A 15,164-nucleotide genomic window follows, 5' to 3' on the forward strand; every position below is an offset into this window, starting at 1 on the left:
AAAGACTGACTAAATTTTATGCTTCCTTCTTTGTGAAATGAAATACAAGACAAAATAATTTGTCTTTTACTTTAGATGTCTTGGAAGCAATCTGAGCTCTGTTTTCTCATAATTTTACTCGTGTGCCACTTGTCACCTGCTCTCTGGAGCATGTATGTCTTATCAAGGCATTCAGCATGCTGGCCACCTCTTGCTTATCTGCTCTGATTAACGTAAAGCCATCAGTGTAATAAAACAATTTAATGTTCTATAAGAAATCTCAATGATACCCAGATCTCTTCAGACTTTCTTATGGCAGAAGTTGGAAGACAAGACTTATTAGAAAATTATAAATGTATACTGTTGTTCATCCCATGTGAATGCAAACTGTTTCCGATATTCTTTTCTGCTTAAAATACTTACAGTGGTTTCAGTTTTCCTGAAAACATTCTTATTGATATACTTTATAATATTGCTGAAACTAGAATCAAGGTTCTTATCTCTAAAAGAAATTTGATTGAAACAAATATGAAACCCTAGCAGGAGTGGAATTTCTAAGCTTAGAAAGAATAGAAGAAAACAAAAAGACATTTATATATCCAAATTATATTAAACATTTTATAACAAAAAAGCACTGAAAAGTGAACTAAGCATATAACTCAGGATACTATTTATAAAATAATGAAAAAGAATCAAAGTGGTACAAAGGAACTAATAAAGACATAAGCAATAGTAAATAAACCAGAAACTAAAAAACTAGTAGACTTGATAAGTAACATGAGTCATTATGAGAAAAAATTTTTTAAAAGAGAGAGTAAAACAATTTTAGAGGAAAATTTAGCTATTGAAGTGGTCATTTCTAGGGGGCTGCCAACATCCATTGTCCTTCATAATAGGGTCCCAATTTTCTGTGTGGAATTATCTTTCTTCTATTATGAGTTGTTTTTGGTAGGAGAGTAATTCCAGGCACCTGCTTTCCAAATGGAAGTTGAGAGATCCATATCCAGCCTCCTTCCATTCCTTTTTATAGCCCAGGGACTGATCAAAGAGTCTCTGTCTCTCTGGTGTTTGGGTCTTGAGTTAAGTGATAAGAGAACAAAAGAAACAGTTGTAAATTATTTATTGCAGCAAAAGGAGACCATACTGGTCAGACTGTTTCAGCTACAGATAAGCTTCCTTGGATTCCTTTAGGCCTTATTAAGTATCTTTAGTTCTTAAGCCTAGTTTCTTAGCCACCTGTCAGTACTTGCGAACATCCTGTTATTTTCTACTGAATTTTCTTTTACTAAAGTTAGCCAGTGAGGCTTGGTGGCTTGTCACTTAGAAATTTAAGTGATAAAGTCATGTGCAATTTATCAAATAACCTGAAGATCCGGGAAAAAAAAATGTCAAGGAAAATACAATTATCAGAATCGACTTGGGATGAGATAGAAAATTCAAATAAATTAATAGCTAAGATGAAATGGAAATATTAAAGATTTTAAACTCCCAAAGGCACTAAGTTTTACCAACTTTTTTAAGAAAAATCATTCTCCTGTTATTTAAACTTTTTCAGAACATAAAAAAAGATAAAAAGCTCTCTGACTTACTAGCAATACTCTGACATACTTATCCAAAACTGGGTAAGATAAGCCTTTGAAAGAAATCTATAAACTAATCTTAATTATTAATATACATGCAATGATCCTAAATAAAATGTTAGCAAACCATATACCATAAACCACAATATAGCAAAAGAATAACATATCATGACCAAGTGTGGACCATTTCAGAAAATATGGGGGTGTTCAACATTAGGATATCTATTAGTGTTGTTGTTCGGTTACTGTGTCAGGTCAGATTCTTTGCAACCCCACGAACTGCAGCATGCCAGGATTTCATATCCTTCAATATCTCCTGGAGTTTGCTCAAACTCACGTCCATTGAGTCAGTGATGCCATCCAACCATTTAATCCTCTGTTGCCCCCCTTTTCCTCCTGCCTTCAACCTTTCCCAGCCCCAGGGTCTTTTCCAATGAGTTGGCTTTTTGATTCAGGTGGCCAAATTATTGGAGCCTCAGCTTCAGCATCAGTCCTTCCAATGAATATTTAGGACTGATTTCCTTTAGGATTGACTGGTTTGATTTCCTTGCAGTTCATGGGACTCTAAAGAGTCTTCTCCAGTACCACAGTTCAAAAGAATCAATTCTTGGGGCTCAGCCTTCTTTATGGTCCAACTCTCATATCCATACATGACTACTGGAAAAACCATAGGTTTCACTATATGGGCCTTTGTTGGCAAAATGATGTCTCTGTCTTTTTAATATGCTGTCTAGGTTTGTCATAGCTTTTCTTCCAAGGAGCATGCGTTTTTTAATTTCATGGCTGCAGTCACCGTCTGCAGTGATTTTGGAGAGCAAGGAAATAAAATCTGCCACTGTTTCCATTTCTTCCCCATCTATTTGCCATGAAGTCATGGGATCAAATACCATGATCTTCATTTTTTGAATGTTGAGTTTTAAGCCAGTTTTTTCACCTTCATCAAGAGGCTCTTTAGTTTCTCTTTGCTTTCTGCCATTAGGATGGTATTATCTGCCTATCTGAGGTTGTTGATATTTCTTCTGAGTGTAATTCACTATACTAAAATATTTAATTAATTAAAATAATAGATTAGATAAGAGAATCTGTATTATTATACCACAAGATATGGAAAAGGTATATGATATGAGTTTAACACCAATTTTTAATTTTTAAAAAGTGAGTAATCTAGGAAAGAACAAATATCATTAACCCGATAAAATGTAGAAACCAACCACATATACTAGTGAAACACTGGAGCCAAACTCAGAGTCTGGAATAAAATCAAGGATGCTATATTTCAATACTGTTGTTATAATTAGAGGCAACAAATATGAAAAATTTATAAATGTTGGAGTGGAAGAAACAAAATTGCTGTAATTTGTAGTTGAGATGATTGTCTACTTAGACAAAATTAATTGAAAACTATTAGACCTAAAGTCAAAGTTTGTTAAAGTGACTGGATATGAAGTCAAGGTAAGAAAATGAATTTCCTATTTGTCAGCAGTTAACAAAAAGAAAATGCAACAAATAGCTCACAATGACTGACATTTTCTATAGTTTATATCTCTTACCTCCCAACATCTCAGTGAAAATAAATATAAAAATAATTCCATTACAGCACTGAAAAATGAAGAGGGAATCCATCAAGAGGACACAGTGAGGATTTACTTGAAGACATACAATAGAGAGGAAGAGATTAACTGCAAACTGATGTAGCTCCAAAATCACTGCTGATGGTGACTGCAGCCATGAAATTAAAAGACACTTACTCCTTGGAAGGAAAGTTATGACCAACCTAGACAGCGTATTAAAAAGTAGAGACATTACTTTGCCAACAAAGGTCCGTCTAGTCAAGGCTATGGTTTTTCCAGTAGTCAGGTATGGATGTGAGAGTTGGACTATTAAGAAAGCTGAAGAATTGACGCTTTTGAACTACAGAGTTGGAGAAGACTCTTGAGAGTCCCTTGGACTGCAAGGAGATCCAACCAGTCCATCCTAAAGGAGATCAGTCCTGGGTGTTCATTGGAGGGACTGATGTTGAAGCTGAAACTCCAATACTTTGGCCACCTGATGTGCAGAACTGACTCATTTGAAAAGACCCTGATGCTGGGAAAGACTGAAGGCAGGAGGAGAAGGGGACGAGGGAGGATGAGATGGTTGGATGGCATCACCGACTCAATGGACATGAGTTTGGGTGGGCTCTGGGAGTTGGTGATGGACAGGGAGGCGGGCATGCTGCAGTTCATGGGGTCGCAAAGAGTCGGACATGACTGAGCGACTGAACTGAACTGATTGTACAATGATAACATATAATATTATACAGTAACTCTAATTTGATAAAAATTTTTAAAAAATTGAGATCCTTTGTGAGGAGGAGGAAATGCCACAGAGTAGGCCAATAAGTTTTAGTCCTGGACAAAAATAAACAGATTCATAGAAAAACACCATTCTTTAAACAGCACTGAGGTGCACAATGTGAACCATTTAACTATGCACTTCAAAATGATTAATGTGGTACAGTTATATTATGCATATTTTACTATAGTTGGAAAAAAAGAGCATTGATCATTATTATTGGATTCTTATGTCTGCTGATCATGTTAATGTACTGGGATGGAGACTTGTGCTGTGTGCTCAGTTGCTCAGTTGTGTCCAACTTTGTGCATGGCCTGCCAGGCTTCTCTGTCCGTGGGATTTCCCAGACCAGACAAGAATACTGGAGTGGGTTGCCATTTCCTTCTCTAGGGGATCTTCCCAACCCAGGGGTTGAACCCACACCTCTTGCATCTCCTGCATTGGTAGGCAGATTCTTCATCACTGTGTCACCTGGGTATATAAAATTTTTATGCAGGGTTTTCTGAGACATAAAAATTAATTCAATGGTTCTTTCAAGGGTAAAAGGATAGAAAAAGGCTGATCAAATGGATGGGAAATGGAGCTCTTCCAAGAAGGAGGTGATTGCCAGTGGCAGAGAAAGAGAAGCAAGGCAATGATGCTGGTCTGATGGGGCATAAAAATGGTGTAGAGCACTGGAGGGAAACAAAATTAATTATACAGAAGGCCTAGTCAATGGAGAAATTTTACTTTAGACTTGTTACTAAAAGAAATGGGAAACTATTTAGGGTCCTGAAGATGGCTATGGTATGAGGAAACTCTATTAAGTTCAGTATGTCATCACATGCATTACAGATGGAGGGAAGAAAAGGGTGGAGGCATTTATTTCAAGACAACAAAGATGCTCAGAATGTGAGGATGTTGTAGTTCACTGCAATTATTTCTCAACTTTTGAGTTGTTGTAGATTATATTGGGTGATTTAGGATAGGAATAACAGAGGAGAGTGTGGTAGCGGCAACAGGAGGCCTGTATCGACAGTACGAATCTACTTTAGATGGAATGAATAGAAATAGATAGCTTTGAATAAAGAGACTGCCACCGAGGTAGGGTGGGGATGATGATAGGAGAGTGCTGAGATGTTGGAGTCCAAAGATTCAGAAACCAAGAGTATGATGCTACCATGAAGACAAACAGGGAATTGGAAAGATGAAAAACTTGAAAAGAGGAAGGAGGTGGTGATACAGCAAAGGATTGATGGGGTATGAGAATCCATGGTTTCACTTTGTCCCTCTAGTTAGTTGGGGAAGTTTCTTCCCTTCTGTCAGTTTCTTATATGTAAAATAAAGGGGTATCACGTAATCTTGAAGGTTCCAAAGGAGTTCAATGGTTTCAACACATTGAGTTGGAGAAAACAGACACCAAGACTGCACAGTCCATGGAGTTGCAGAGTCGGACACGAAGTTCAGTTCAGTTCAGTTGCTCAGTGGTGTCTGACTCTTTGCGACCCCATGAATCGCAGCACGCCAGGCCTCCCTGTCCATCACCAACTCCCGGAGTTCACTCAAACTCACCTCCATCGAGTCGGTGATGCCATCCAGCCATCTCATCCTCTGACGTCCCCTTCTCCTCCTGCCCCCAATCCCTCCCAGCATCAGAGTCTTTTCCAATGAGTCAACTCTTTGCATGAGGTGGCCAAAGTACTGGAGTTTCAGCTTTAGCATCATTCTTCCAAAGAACACCCAGAACTGATCTCCTTTAGAATGGACTGGTTGAATCTCCTTGCAGTCCAAGGGACTCTCAAGAGTCTTCTCCAACACCACAGTTCAAAGCATCAATTCTTCAGCGCTCAGCTTTCTTCACAGTTCAACTCTCGCATCGATACATGACCACTGGAAAAACCACAGCCTTGACTAGACGGGCTTTTGTTGGCAAAGTAATGTCTCTGCTTTTCAATATGCTATCTAGGTTGGTCATAACTTTTCTTCCAAGGAGTAAGCGTCTTTTAATTTCATGGCTGCAGTCACCATCTGCAGTGATTCTGGAGCCCCCCAAAATAAAGTCTGACACTGTTTCCACTGTTTCTCCATCTATTTCCCATGAAGTGATGGGACCAGGTACCATGATCTTCGTTTTCTGAATGTTGAGGTTTAAGCCAACTGTTTCACTTCTCTTTCATTCTCATCAAGAGGCTTTTTAGTTCCTCTTCACTTTCTGCCATAAGGGTAGTGACCATAGGATAAAACGATGGGCACAGTACTGCCCACAATCGTGCGTACTTCAAAGGATCGGGCAGAAACAAACGACTTGAAAGAACTCAGACAAGCCCTTTCATTGGGTTCGGATGCGGACAGATCCACCTTCCGGCAAAGCGCGGCTCAAATCTCCTTAGTAGACAACTGGGGGAGCCGCAAGAAACTGTCGAGCAAGAGGACCGCCTCGCAGTCTAACAATACAGCACGGACCTCCACTCAGCTCGCAACCGGAACTTGCTGGGCCGCGGGGAGAGGGGCGGACCCTGACGCCAGTCATCGCCAAGGGCAACGCCGCAGAGCGGAACTTCCTGCAACGTCATGCTTCCAAGGACGCCGATATTGTGTGTCACTTCCTCTGCTCGCCGTAGGCAAGTAAAGCTGATTGTCGTAAAGTAACGGTTGATGTTGGGATATTACTGATACTCTTCCAGCATTGAAGGCTCTCTCGGACAGGCGACAGCGTACCTGCTTTCGCAGGTGCCTGGTTTTTTTCCTAAACCCGTTATTCGAGTTTCTAGGTGAATCCCTCCCCACTTCAGTTTTGTCCCGGTACGGTGGCCGAAGAGGCTCGTGTGAGGCGGAAGTACCGGGCGGGTGGGTGTGAGCACCCGGGCCTGAGGTGCACGTGGCGCCGGTAGGTAGCGGGAGGAGGCTAAGCGGTCTGAGAATCTTGGACGTGGAACCCAGCGGAGGGAGGGAGGGAATGTGGCTGAGGCCCTTCCTGCCTGCTGGGGGAGGAGGTATTCACCCGGGGCGACGGGGCTCGTGATGAGTGGTCGGTCGGCGCTCACAGGGCTGTCGGCAGGTCACACTCACCTTTCGGGCGAATCTCTGGCCCTCTAGCCGTGGTTGAGGTGGCAGAGTTGCTGTTATCATTGTTATCCGCGTTTACGGTTTCTGATTGAGGCCCAGAGGCCCCAGTGAATGAATGGCACGCACTGTTTTTCTCACCAGGTAGGAGCGAACATGTCTTTTCGAGGTGGAGGTCGCGGAGGATTTAATCGAGGTGGCGGCTTCGGTCGCGGCGGCAGCAGCAACAACCACTTCCGAGGTGGAGGCGGCGGCGGCGGCAGAGGAGGATTCGGCCGAGGGGGAGGCCGTGGAGGCTTTAACAAAGGCCAAGACCAAGGACCTCCAGAACAAGTAGTTTGTATGTAGGCTTCAGAGCTTGACCTACTTGGGCGCGGAGGGTGGAATGGAGTCGGGGGCGGAGGTTGTAGGTCCGTGTTATTAGTAAGTTTGACTAGGAGTCTGGTGCTGAAAGGTAGATGCAGCAGCTGTCTTTCTCAGGGGGTTGGTTCTTAGTTGTGGAGTCAAGCCTACGGAGAGGCGGTAAACTGACTTCACATCGTGCTGTAGAAAGTAAGAAAGCTGAAGGACACCTAAAATACATTATGGAAACAGAACTAGAGTTTTGGCTAAAAGGGAGATATAAATAGGTATTTTATGTCCTTACCCGTACTGTTTCCATTTTACAGATAAGAAAATTGATTCAGAGTTAAGTTTCTTTGCTAGGGTCATAGTGATGAGTGATCAGTAAGGATATATTTGGGATACAAAGCCAAGTTTCCTGACTCTTAATTGCCGCTCTTAAGTAAATGAAGTGAGTTAAAAAAAAAAAAAAAAAAACACCACAACTTGCTGAGAAGGGAAACTGCACGGGGGAGTAAAAAAAATAATAAAGACCTAATTAGAGCAGTTTTGGGGTAATTATCAAAGAGATAGGGTGGAAGTTGTAGAAAGTGAGACAAAATTTGACAGTAGACAAAGAGGAGACAGGATAAATAGAGTCTAATATATGAAGAGAAAGTTGGATCAGTATGCAAAATGGTGTAGAGGTCAGTGGCTAGAGTCAAAGGTCCTGTCCCCGTAACAGTCCATGCATGACACATTGAGAGCATTGCGAAAGTGAAGAAAAAAGGAAGGGTTAGATGGGAGAGAGATTTCAGTGGAAACAAACTTAGAACTTGACTAATACTAGAAATAAAAGGTTCTTGATTTTGAACCTGGGTGATGGGAATTGAGATTTGGTTTTATAGGAATATGGTGAGTATTTTAGTTTGGGGTGAATGTAAGTTAGATATAAAAGTAGTTATATGAAATTCCAGACTTTCTTGATAAGGATCGAAGAGTCAGTGAAAAGGTGATAGTGGGAAGTTTTAAAAGGGCAAGGAGGGAAAACAGGCAGGAGAACAATAGACTGTCTTAGAGTTATGGATGGGTAGAAGGAAGAAGAGACAATAGAATGAAGCATAGTATTTAATCAAATAATAATAGTAACTATAATAAAATAACTTACAGTTTGAGTGGTCTCAATGTGCCAGGCACTTTCTAAGCACTTGACACTTATTGTTGTTCTTAATCCTCACAGTACTAGGTGTTAGGCGAGGGTTTTGTTGTTAGCCCTACATTAAAGATGAAGACACTGAAGAATAGAGAAGGTTAGATAGACCCTTACTCCAGGTCACATAGTATTTGGTGGAGTTGGTACTAAGCCAGGAAGGCTTTTTTGCCTTAAGACAGATACGGTGAAATCCCAGGCAGCCAAGAGGAAAGCTTCTAGAAGAGATTGGTCAATATCATTTGAAACTGTTTTATATTTTAACAATTTCATGTCCTATTTCAGTGTTAGGAGAGTTCCTGCACCCTTGTGAAGATGACATAGTGTGTAAATGTACCACAGATGAAAATAAAGTACCTTATTTCAATGCTCCAGTTTATTTAGAAAACAAAGAACAAATTGGAAAAGTGGATGAAATATTTGGACAGCTTAGAGATTTTGTATCCTTTTTAATTGAAGATGTAGCAATCCTGTTGAAAGGTCATGATTTGTTTTTTCTGGAGTTAAGTATTGATTAAACTGAACTTGGTGCTTCATTGAAATGGATGCAGTATTGCTAAGATTGGACCATAAAGGAGAACCAGGACAGGGGAATGTATTTCCAGATAAATTGAAAAGATAGGCTTCTTAAGTGTGCCTTCCTTTTTGGAAGGTTTTAGAAATGATTGTCACTTGGATCAGTGCCACTTGCTTTGCTTTCACTATGATGATGCTACTGCAATAGTATGGTGGAACTGGAAGTTTTAAAACAAAAACTTCACTTCTGTTTGGAAACTCATTTCTTACTTTTCGTGAATATTTCTGTATATTCTAACCTTGTTATTTTAAAAATTACATGTGAATTCAGAAGATTACTTTTCATTATAATTGCTTATTCCTTAATAAAATTAATAGTATTTTTCAGTTAAATTATCAGAGAACATGAAAGCATCTTCCTTTAAAAAACTACAGAAGGTGAGTCAAGCTGACACCTAGATCCTTGATTTTTAAATGAATGACCTACCTTAGGACAGTTTTACTTAAAGGTACTTGAGACTTCCTCAGTGTATCACTAGTGAAGTTAGAGGGTTGGGATTTGACCCAGGCAGTTTTGAGTCTAGTGTGTCGGTTCTTAATGATTATATTACCCCCCGGCTCATCACACTAATTGTTTCTGTTATACTTCCAGTTTTATATAGACCCATATAAGCTGCTGCCGTTGCAGAGGTTTCTACCTCGACCTCCTGGTGAAAAGGGACCTCCAAGAGGTGGTGGCAGGGGAGGTCAAGGAGGAGGAAGAGGCAGAGGTGGCAGAGGTGGTAGAGGTGGTAAGTTCCCCATGGAGGAAAATTTCTAATGAGATTTCAAAGTCACTGCCTATTTAAAGAGTACAATTTAATTCTGAATATAAGCCAACTTTTCTTATGGTTATTTATTTCTTTTAGTAAGGCTCTTTTCAAATCTTGGCAGATTACCATAGTAATAAATGCTTAGTTTCTATAACGTATAGGATTATCTTAATTGAATTTTAATTTTTTAATTAGTATTTAACAAAACTTCATGAAGGTGGGTGATATCTTTATTTTTATGGATGAGGAAATGGAAGCTTAGAAATGTTAATTTGTCCTAATCAAACAAGTGGCGGCTCAGAAATAAAACCAGTATCTTCTGATGTAATGTCAAAGACTATTACCAATAAATTCATTGCTTTGATTTCAGTGTGTTGATATTATGTATTTCCCCACAGCTTTGGTACATTTACTGTGTAGGCAGCCAGGTGATAAGCAAGGTTGGGGACAAGCTGGGATGCGGCATCTGGGAATGATGTGCTAGGTGGGTGACAGGATGATGGGCAGAGCCAAAGTGGTAAGGAAGAGGAGCTGCCAAGTGGGTTACTGTATCAGAAAAGAGAATTCTGTTTTCACTTTTGCCTCTCAATTTAACGAATGTTTCACTCTGTAAATGTGCCTTTTTGGATCCAGATAACTTGGAGATAATCTCTTAAGAGATATGTTTATATTTATTTCTTTGGAAGTATACCTTTAAGAATTTGAATGGAGATCCCCTCATTCCCATTTTATATTCAGTCTTATATATAATAGTTTAAAAAATTCACAACTCTATTTTCTTAAAATCTTAATCTTTTTATATTGTATTTTGGACATATATGTTTGTTTCTGTATAATTTCTCTTTTTATGTTTCATCATTCTTTTACAAAGCTATCCCCCAAAATAAGTAAAAGTAGGGACTGCAGTGGGAAGCCAAATGTATTGAATAATAGAAAAAAATTATGTAAAATTTTAAAATTTCAAAGCTCTTCAGCATATGGACATCAGTGTCTGTTTCCAGCTCAGTTAACCTTAAATGTTGTGTCCATGGTACTTCCCAGGTGGTGCTAGTGGGAAAGAATCCACGTGCCAATATAGGAGACTTAAGGGACATGGGTTCGATCCCTGGGTTGGGAAGATTCCTTGGAGGAGGGCATGCCAACCCATTCCAGTATTCTTGCCTGGAGAATCTGATAGACAGAGGGGCCTGGTGGGCTACAGTCCATCAGGTCACAAAGAGTTGGACACGACTGAAGGAACTTAGCAGGCATGGTAGTACTCCCAGAACCAAACCACCCATGTCTGCTACTTTTTGTTCTTAGAATTAAGAAGCCTTAGTGCAGTTTAAAAAGTATATACCATAAGCAAAAGTTGAGGTACAGATACATTTAACAATAGGGCTAAATTGAACTTTAAAGTAACAAGCTTTTCTAATGTAGTAAAACAAAACTTGTTTAAAAAGTTGTAACCAAGGATTTTAGCTTTCCGCTGGATTGAGAAACTACTACTGTTTCTCCATTTTTATCTTTTAAAAAATTCTGTGAGATAAAATAAGTGAATATATGTTAGGTTGGTGCAGAAATAATTGTAATTTTGCATTGTTGAACTTTGCCCTTTGATATTAGACTACATTCTTAAATATGATTATATTATACCTCATTTTAATGCACATTTCTTTATATTTTTTGCTAATGACATTAGCAATAAAAATACAAAGATCATGGCATCCGGTCCTATCACTTCATGACAAATACATGGGGAAAATGTGGAAACAGTGTCAGATTTCATTTTCTTGGGCTCCAAAATCACTGCAGATGGTGACTGCAGCCACGAAATTAAAAGACGCTTGCTCCTTGGAAGGAAAGCTGTGACAAACCTAGACCGCGTTTTAAAAAGCAGAGACGTTACTTTGCTGACAAAAGTCCGTCTAGTCAAAGCTCTGGTTTTTCCAGTAGTCATGAGTGAATGTGAGAATTGGACAATAAAGAAAGCTGAGTGTCAAAGAACTGGTGCTTTCAAATTGCGGTGCTGGAAAGGGCTCTTGAGAGTCCCTTGAACTGCAAAGAGATCAGATCAGTCAATTCTAAAGGAAATCAGTCCAGAATATTCATTGGAAGGACTGGTGCTGAAGTCGAAGGTCCAATATTTTGGCCCCCTGATTTTAAGAGCCGACTCACTGGAAAAGACCCTGGTGCTGGGAACGATTCAAGGCAGGAGAAGGGACCACAGAGGATGAAATGGTTGGATGGCATGACTGACTCAATGGACATGTTTGAGCAAACTCAACATGATAGTGAAGGACAGGGAAGCCTGGCATGCTGCATGCAGTTCATGGGGTCAGAAAGAGTCAGACACGATGTAGTGATTGAACAACAACAACAATGACATATTACTTGCTGTTTATTTTGTATGTATTTTAGACTATGCAAATGATGTTAGACAAAAAGCAAAATCTAGCAGTTTTCTTATTTGAGTTCAAAAATGGGTCATAAAGCATGGAGATAACTTGCAATATCAAGAACTCATTTGGCCCAGGAACTAACAAATGTACAGTGCGGTGGTGGTTCAAGAAGTTTTGCAAAGGAAACGAGAGCCTTGATGAGTGCAGAGGCTGGCCACTGGAAAGTGACTCCGAGCCATTGAGAGCCACGTTAAAGCCGATCCTCTTAAAACTACACGAGAAGTTGCCTAAGAACTTATTGACCATTCTATGGTGGTTTGACATTTGAAGCAAATTGGAAAGGTGAAAAAGCTTGACGAGAGGGTGCCTCATGAGCTGACTGCAAAAAAAAAAATCATTTCAGTGTGTCATCCTCTTTTATTCTGTGTAACAACAACGAGGCATTTCTTGATTGAATTGTGACGTGCAACAAAAAGTGGATTTTATATGATGCCAGTGATGACCAGCTCAGTGGTTGGATTGAGAAGAGGCTCTAAAATACTTCCCTAAGCCAGACTTGCACCAAAAAAAGGGTAATGGTCACCATTTGGTGGTCTGCTGCCAGTCGTCTGATCCACTTCAGCTTTCTGAATCCTGGTGAAACCATTACATCTGAGAAGTATCCTCAGCAAATTGATGAGATGCGCCGAAAACTTGCAATGCTTGCAGCCGGATCAGTAGAATGGGCCCTATTCTTTTCCGTGACAACACTTGACCTAATGTCGAACAGCCAGCACTTCAAAACTTGAACAAATTGGGCTGTGAAGTTTTGCCTCATTTGCTGAATTCACCAGACCTCTAGCCTTATTCATCTGACCTCTTGGCAAATGACTACAACTTCTTCAAGCATCTTGACAATTTTTTGCAGGGAAGAAGCTTCCACAACCAGCAGAATACAGAAAATGCTCTCCAAGAGTTCATTGAATCCCATAGCATGGGTTTTTATGTTACAGGAATAAACAAACTTATTTCTTGTTGGCAAAAGTGTGTTGGTTGTAATGGTTCCTATTTTGATTAATAAGGAAGTGCTTGAGCCTAGTTATAATTTAAAATTCAGGGTCTGAGACTGCAGTAACTTTTGTAACAACCTAATACTGTTCTTTATAATTATAAGAAATATATTGATGTTTATAGGCTTATCAAAATATGATAGGTTACAGTTATTTAATTAATATTTCCTTTATTTTTAGGTGGTTTTAGAGGTGGAAGAGGAGGTGGAGGTTTCAGAGGAGGAAGAGGGGGTGGTGGTTTCAGAGGTGAGTGGGAAAAAAAAAACTTGAAGTAACTGAATTTCTAGAAATGGTATTGTCTACTAACTTTTATTTTTGCCAGCAAGTATGTAGAGCACCATGGTATTCCTTTTTTTAGCTGAATATACAGTTTCATTTTATATCACGTTTACCTTTGAATTTTTTCACCTGCTTCTGCTTTACTTTGCTGTATTATTAATTTGAAAAGCAAAAAGGTGGTAATATAAATGATAGTTAAATTTGGTAAAGTATGTTTGTTGAACTTTACCAGAACTAATGCTGATTTTAAACTTGAATTCTGGCTAATAGTGTTGTTTAAAGTTCACTTTTCTATATTTTTAATATTTTCATTTTCTCTTAATCAGGAAGAGGACATTAAGTGTAACAGTTGACAGAAACTTCACCAGTTGACTTCTGCATTAACCTCATAATCTGCTTCAGTGGATCAGAAACTTGTTTCTTGAGCACATTTTGAAGAACTGGTCTTTTAGGACAGTGGAGCTAAAATGTCAACGTTATGCAAAAATGAGTGTGGCAGAACAGGCAGCTTTGCCTCAGAAGAGTATGAATAAGTGTTTTAACATTTTGTACAATGTTCGGAACTTTGTGGGTGTTTAATAAAGGGACAGCTTTTAATTGGAGCATATTTGAATTTTGTAAATAAAGTGTTTTATTTCTTTAAGTAATTTAGAGCTGTGTTTATTAAACCAGAGTTTAAAGGGACAGCCTACTAGATTTAAGATAGAAAAAGAGGATGTTTACATATCTAACTGAGCTTTAAAGAAAAAGCAGGCTAGTAGAGCAGTATTTCACATTATTTATAAATTAACACTCCCTTTAAAATGTTAGCATTTTGTATATGAGAACATCAGCACCCTTTATCACATTTTTTCCCTTTTGTGTGTTAGGACACAAATCAAAGTAAGACAACTTCTCTAATTGTAACTCGTAATTGATTAGAAAATTTTAGTGTTAATTATGAATCTATTAAAGTTGGAAAAACTCTGTTCAGGTTGAGAACTAGAAATTCAAGACATTTCTGAAGAAATATTTAACTTTTTCATTCAATATAGATGGAATGTTGAAAGCTTCACTGAATGTTTTTATTTTCATTTTTTAAGGGACTCCAGGTTTAAGGTTTTACTGACCATAAATAAATATTTGATTGCTTGCTACGTGTTCATATTCTTGGATAGGGACATTACAAATGAAATTGATTGTGGCCCTCAATGCTGTTATAGTATCAAGATATAACAATGATAGCAAGTTAGAATACTGTGATATAGGATAATTTCCCCTACCATTGATTCCAACCTGCTCTCCCTCCCCAACATGGTTCATTCTTGGAATGAGTTGTCGTGTTATTTCTTCAGTTTTCTAGCATGCTTTACCTAACACTTGGTTAACTCTTGAATGCTTATTTGAGTAGCATATAGTATTGCCTAAGTCAGTATTTGCGTTTTCCTTATGCTTTTTGATTAATGGAATTGTAGCAGGATTAATAAATGTATAAAACATAAGTATGTATGATGAACAAATATGTTGAAAATTTTTCACAGAAGCAGTTATTCTATTATAACTTGGGAAAGGAATCTGTTTGATTTAGAATTCTTGGGTTGAAACTCTAAGTTAAAGTTAGGGCCAGGGTTTTTACTCTTGTTCTTTTAGCAAGCACTAAAGTGACTATGGTATTTTCCTAC

General features: G+C 38.8%; 1 protein-coding gene and 1 long non-coding RNA gene across 8 annotated transcripts; one reads left to right on the plus strand and one right to left on the minus strand.

Moving 5' to 3' along the window:
- Positions 1 to 569: 569 nt before the first annotated feature.
- LOC147371122 (uncharacterized) lies at positions 570 to 6,413 on the minus strand. Its single transcript, XR_015165830.1, has 2 exons — positions 5,445 to 6,413; positions 570 to 1,053 (listed from the first exon to the last, which is right to left on the minus strand). It is a non-coding gene; the product is annotated as an uncharacterized LOC147371122 (long non-coding RNA).
- GAR1 (GAR1 ribonucleoprotein) lies at positions 5,781 to 14,150 on the plus strand. Of its 7 annotated transcripts, none has more exons than XM_086407038.1 (7): positions 6,377 to 6,497; positions 7,084 to 7,275; positions 8,752 to 8,906; positions 9,361 to 9,420; positions 9,635 to 9,773; positions 13,405 to 13,470; positions 13,830 to 14,150. In XM_086407038.1, exons 2-7 carry the CDS (start codon positions 7,092 to 7,094, stop codon positions 13,841 to 13,843), a joined length of 618 nt encoding a protein of 205 aa, XP_086263164.1. In that variant the 5' UTR covers positions 6,377 to 6,497; positions 7,084 to 7,091; the 3' UTR covers positions 13,844 to 14,150. The 7 variants fall into 7 exon arrangements, 6 of the variants coding, with proteins under 6 accessions (XP_086263164.1, XP_086263161.1, XP_086263162.1 ...); XM_086407035.1 differs by lacking the exon at positions 6,377 to 6,497 and adding an exon at positions 6,506 to 6,759 and having other exon boundaries at positions 7,080 to 7,275; XM_086407036.1 differs by lacking the exon at positions 6,377 to 6,497 and adding an exon at positions 6,506 to 6,602 and having other exon boundaries at positions 7,080 to 7,275.
- Positions 14,151 to 15,164: the final 1,014 nt, after the last annotated feature.

The sequence above is a fragment of the Bos grunniens genome, chromosome 6 (assembly GCF_055505025.1).
Source record: "Bos grunniens cultivar Pamir isolate PY7600 chromosome 6, Bosgru_T2T1.0, whole genome shotgun sequence".
NCBI lineage: Eukaryota > Metazoa > Chordata > Mammalia > Artiodactyla > Bovidae > Bos > Bos grunniens.

Excerpts from the sequence above, each read along its gene's own strand:
- GAR1 (XM_086407038.1), top strand. The coding sequence starts at position 7,092 with ATGTCTTTTCGAGGTGGAGGTCGCGGAGGATTTAATCGAGGTGGCGGC. Across the intron at positions 8,907-9,360 it reads TTGGACAGCTTAGAGATTTT|TATTTTTCAGTTAAATTATC; the intron begins GTATCCTTTTTA and ends TAAAATTAATAG. Across the intron at positions 9,774-13,404 it reads TGGCAGAGGTGGTAGAGGTG|GTGGTTTTAGAGGTGGAAGA; the intron begins GTAAGTTCCCCA and ends CTTTATTTTTAG.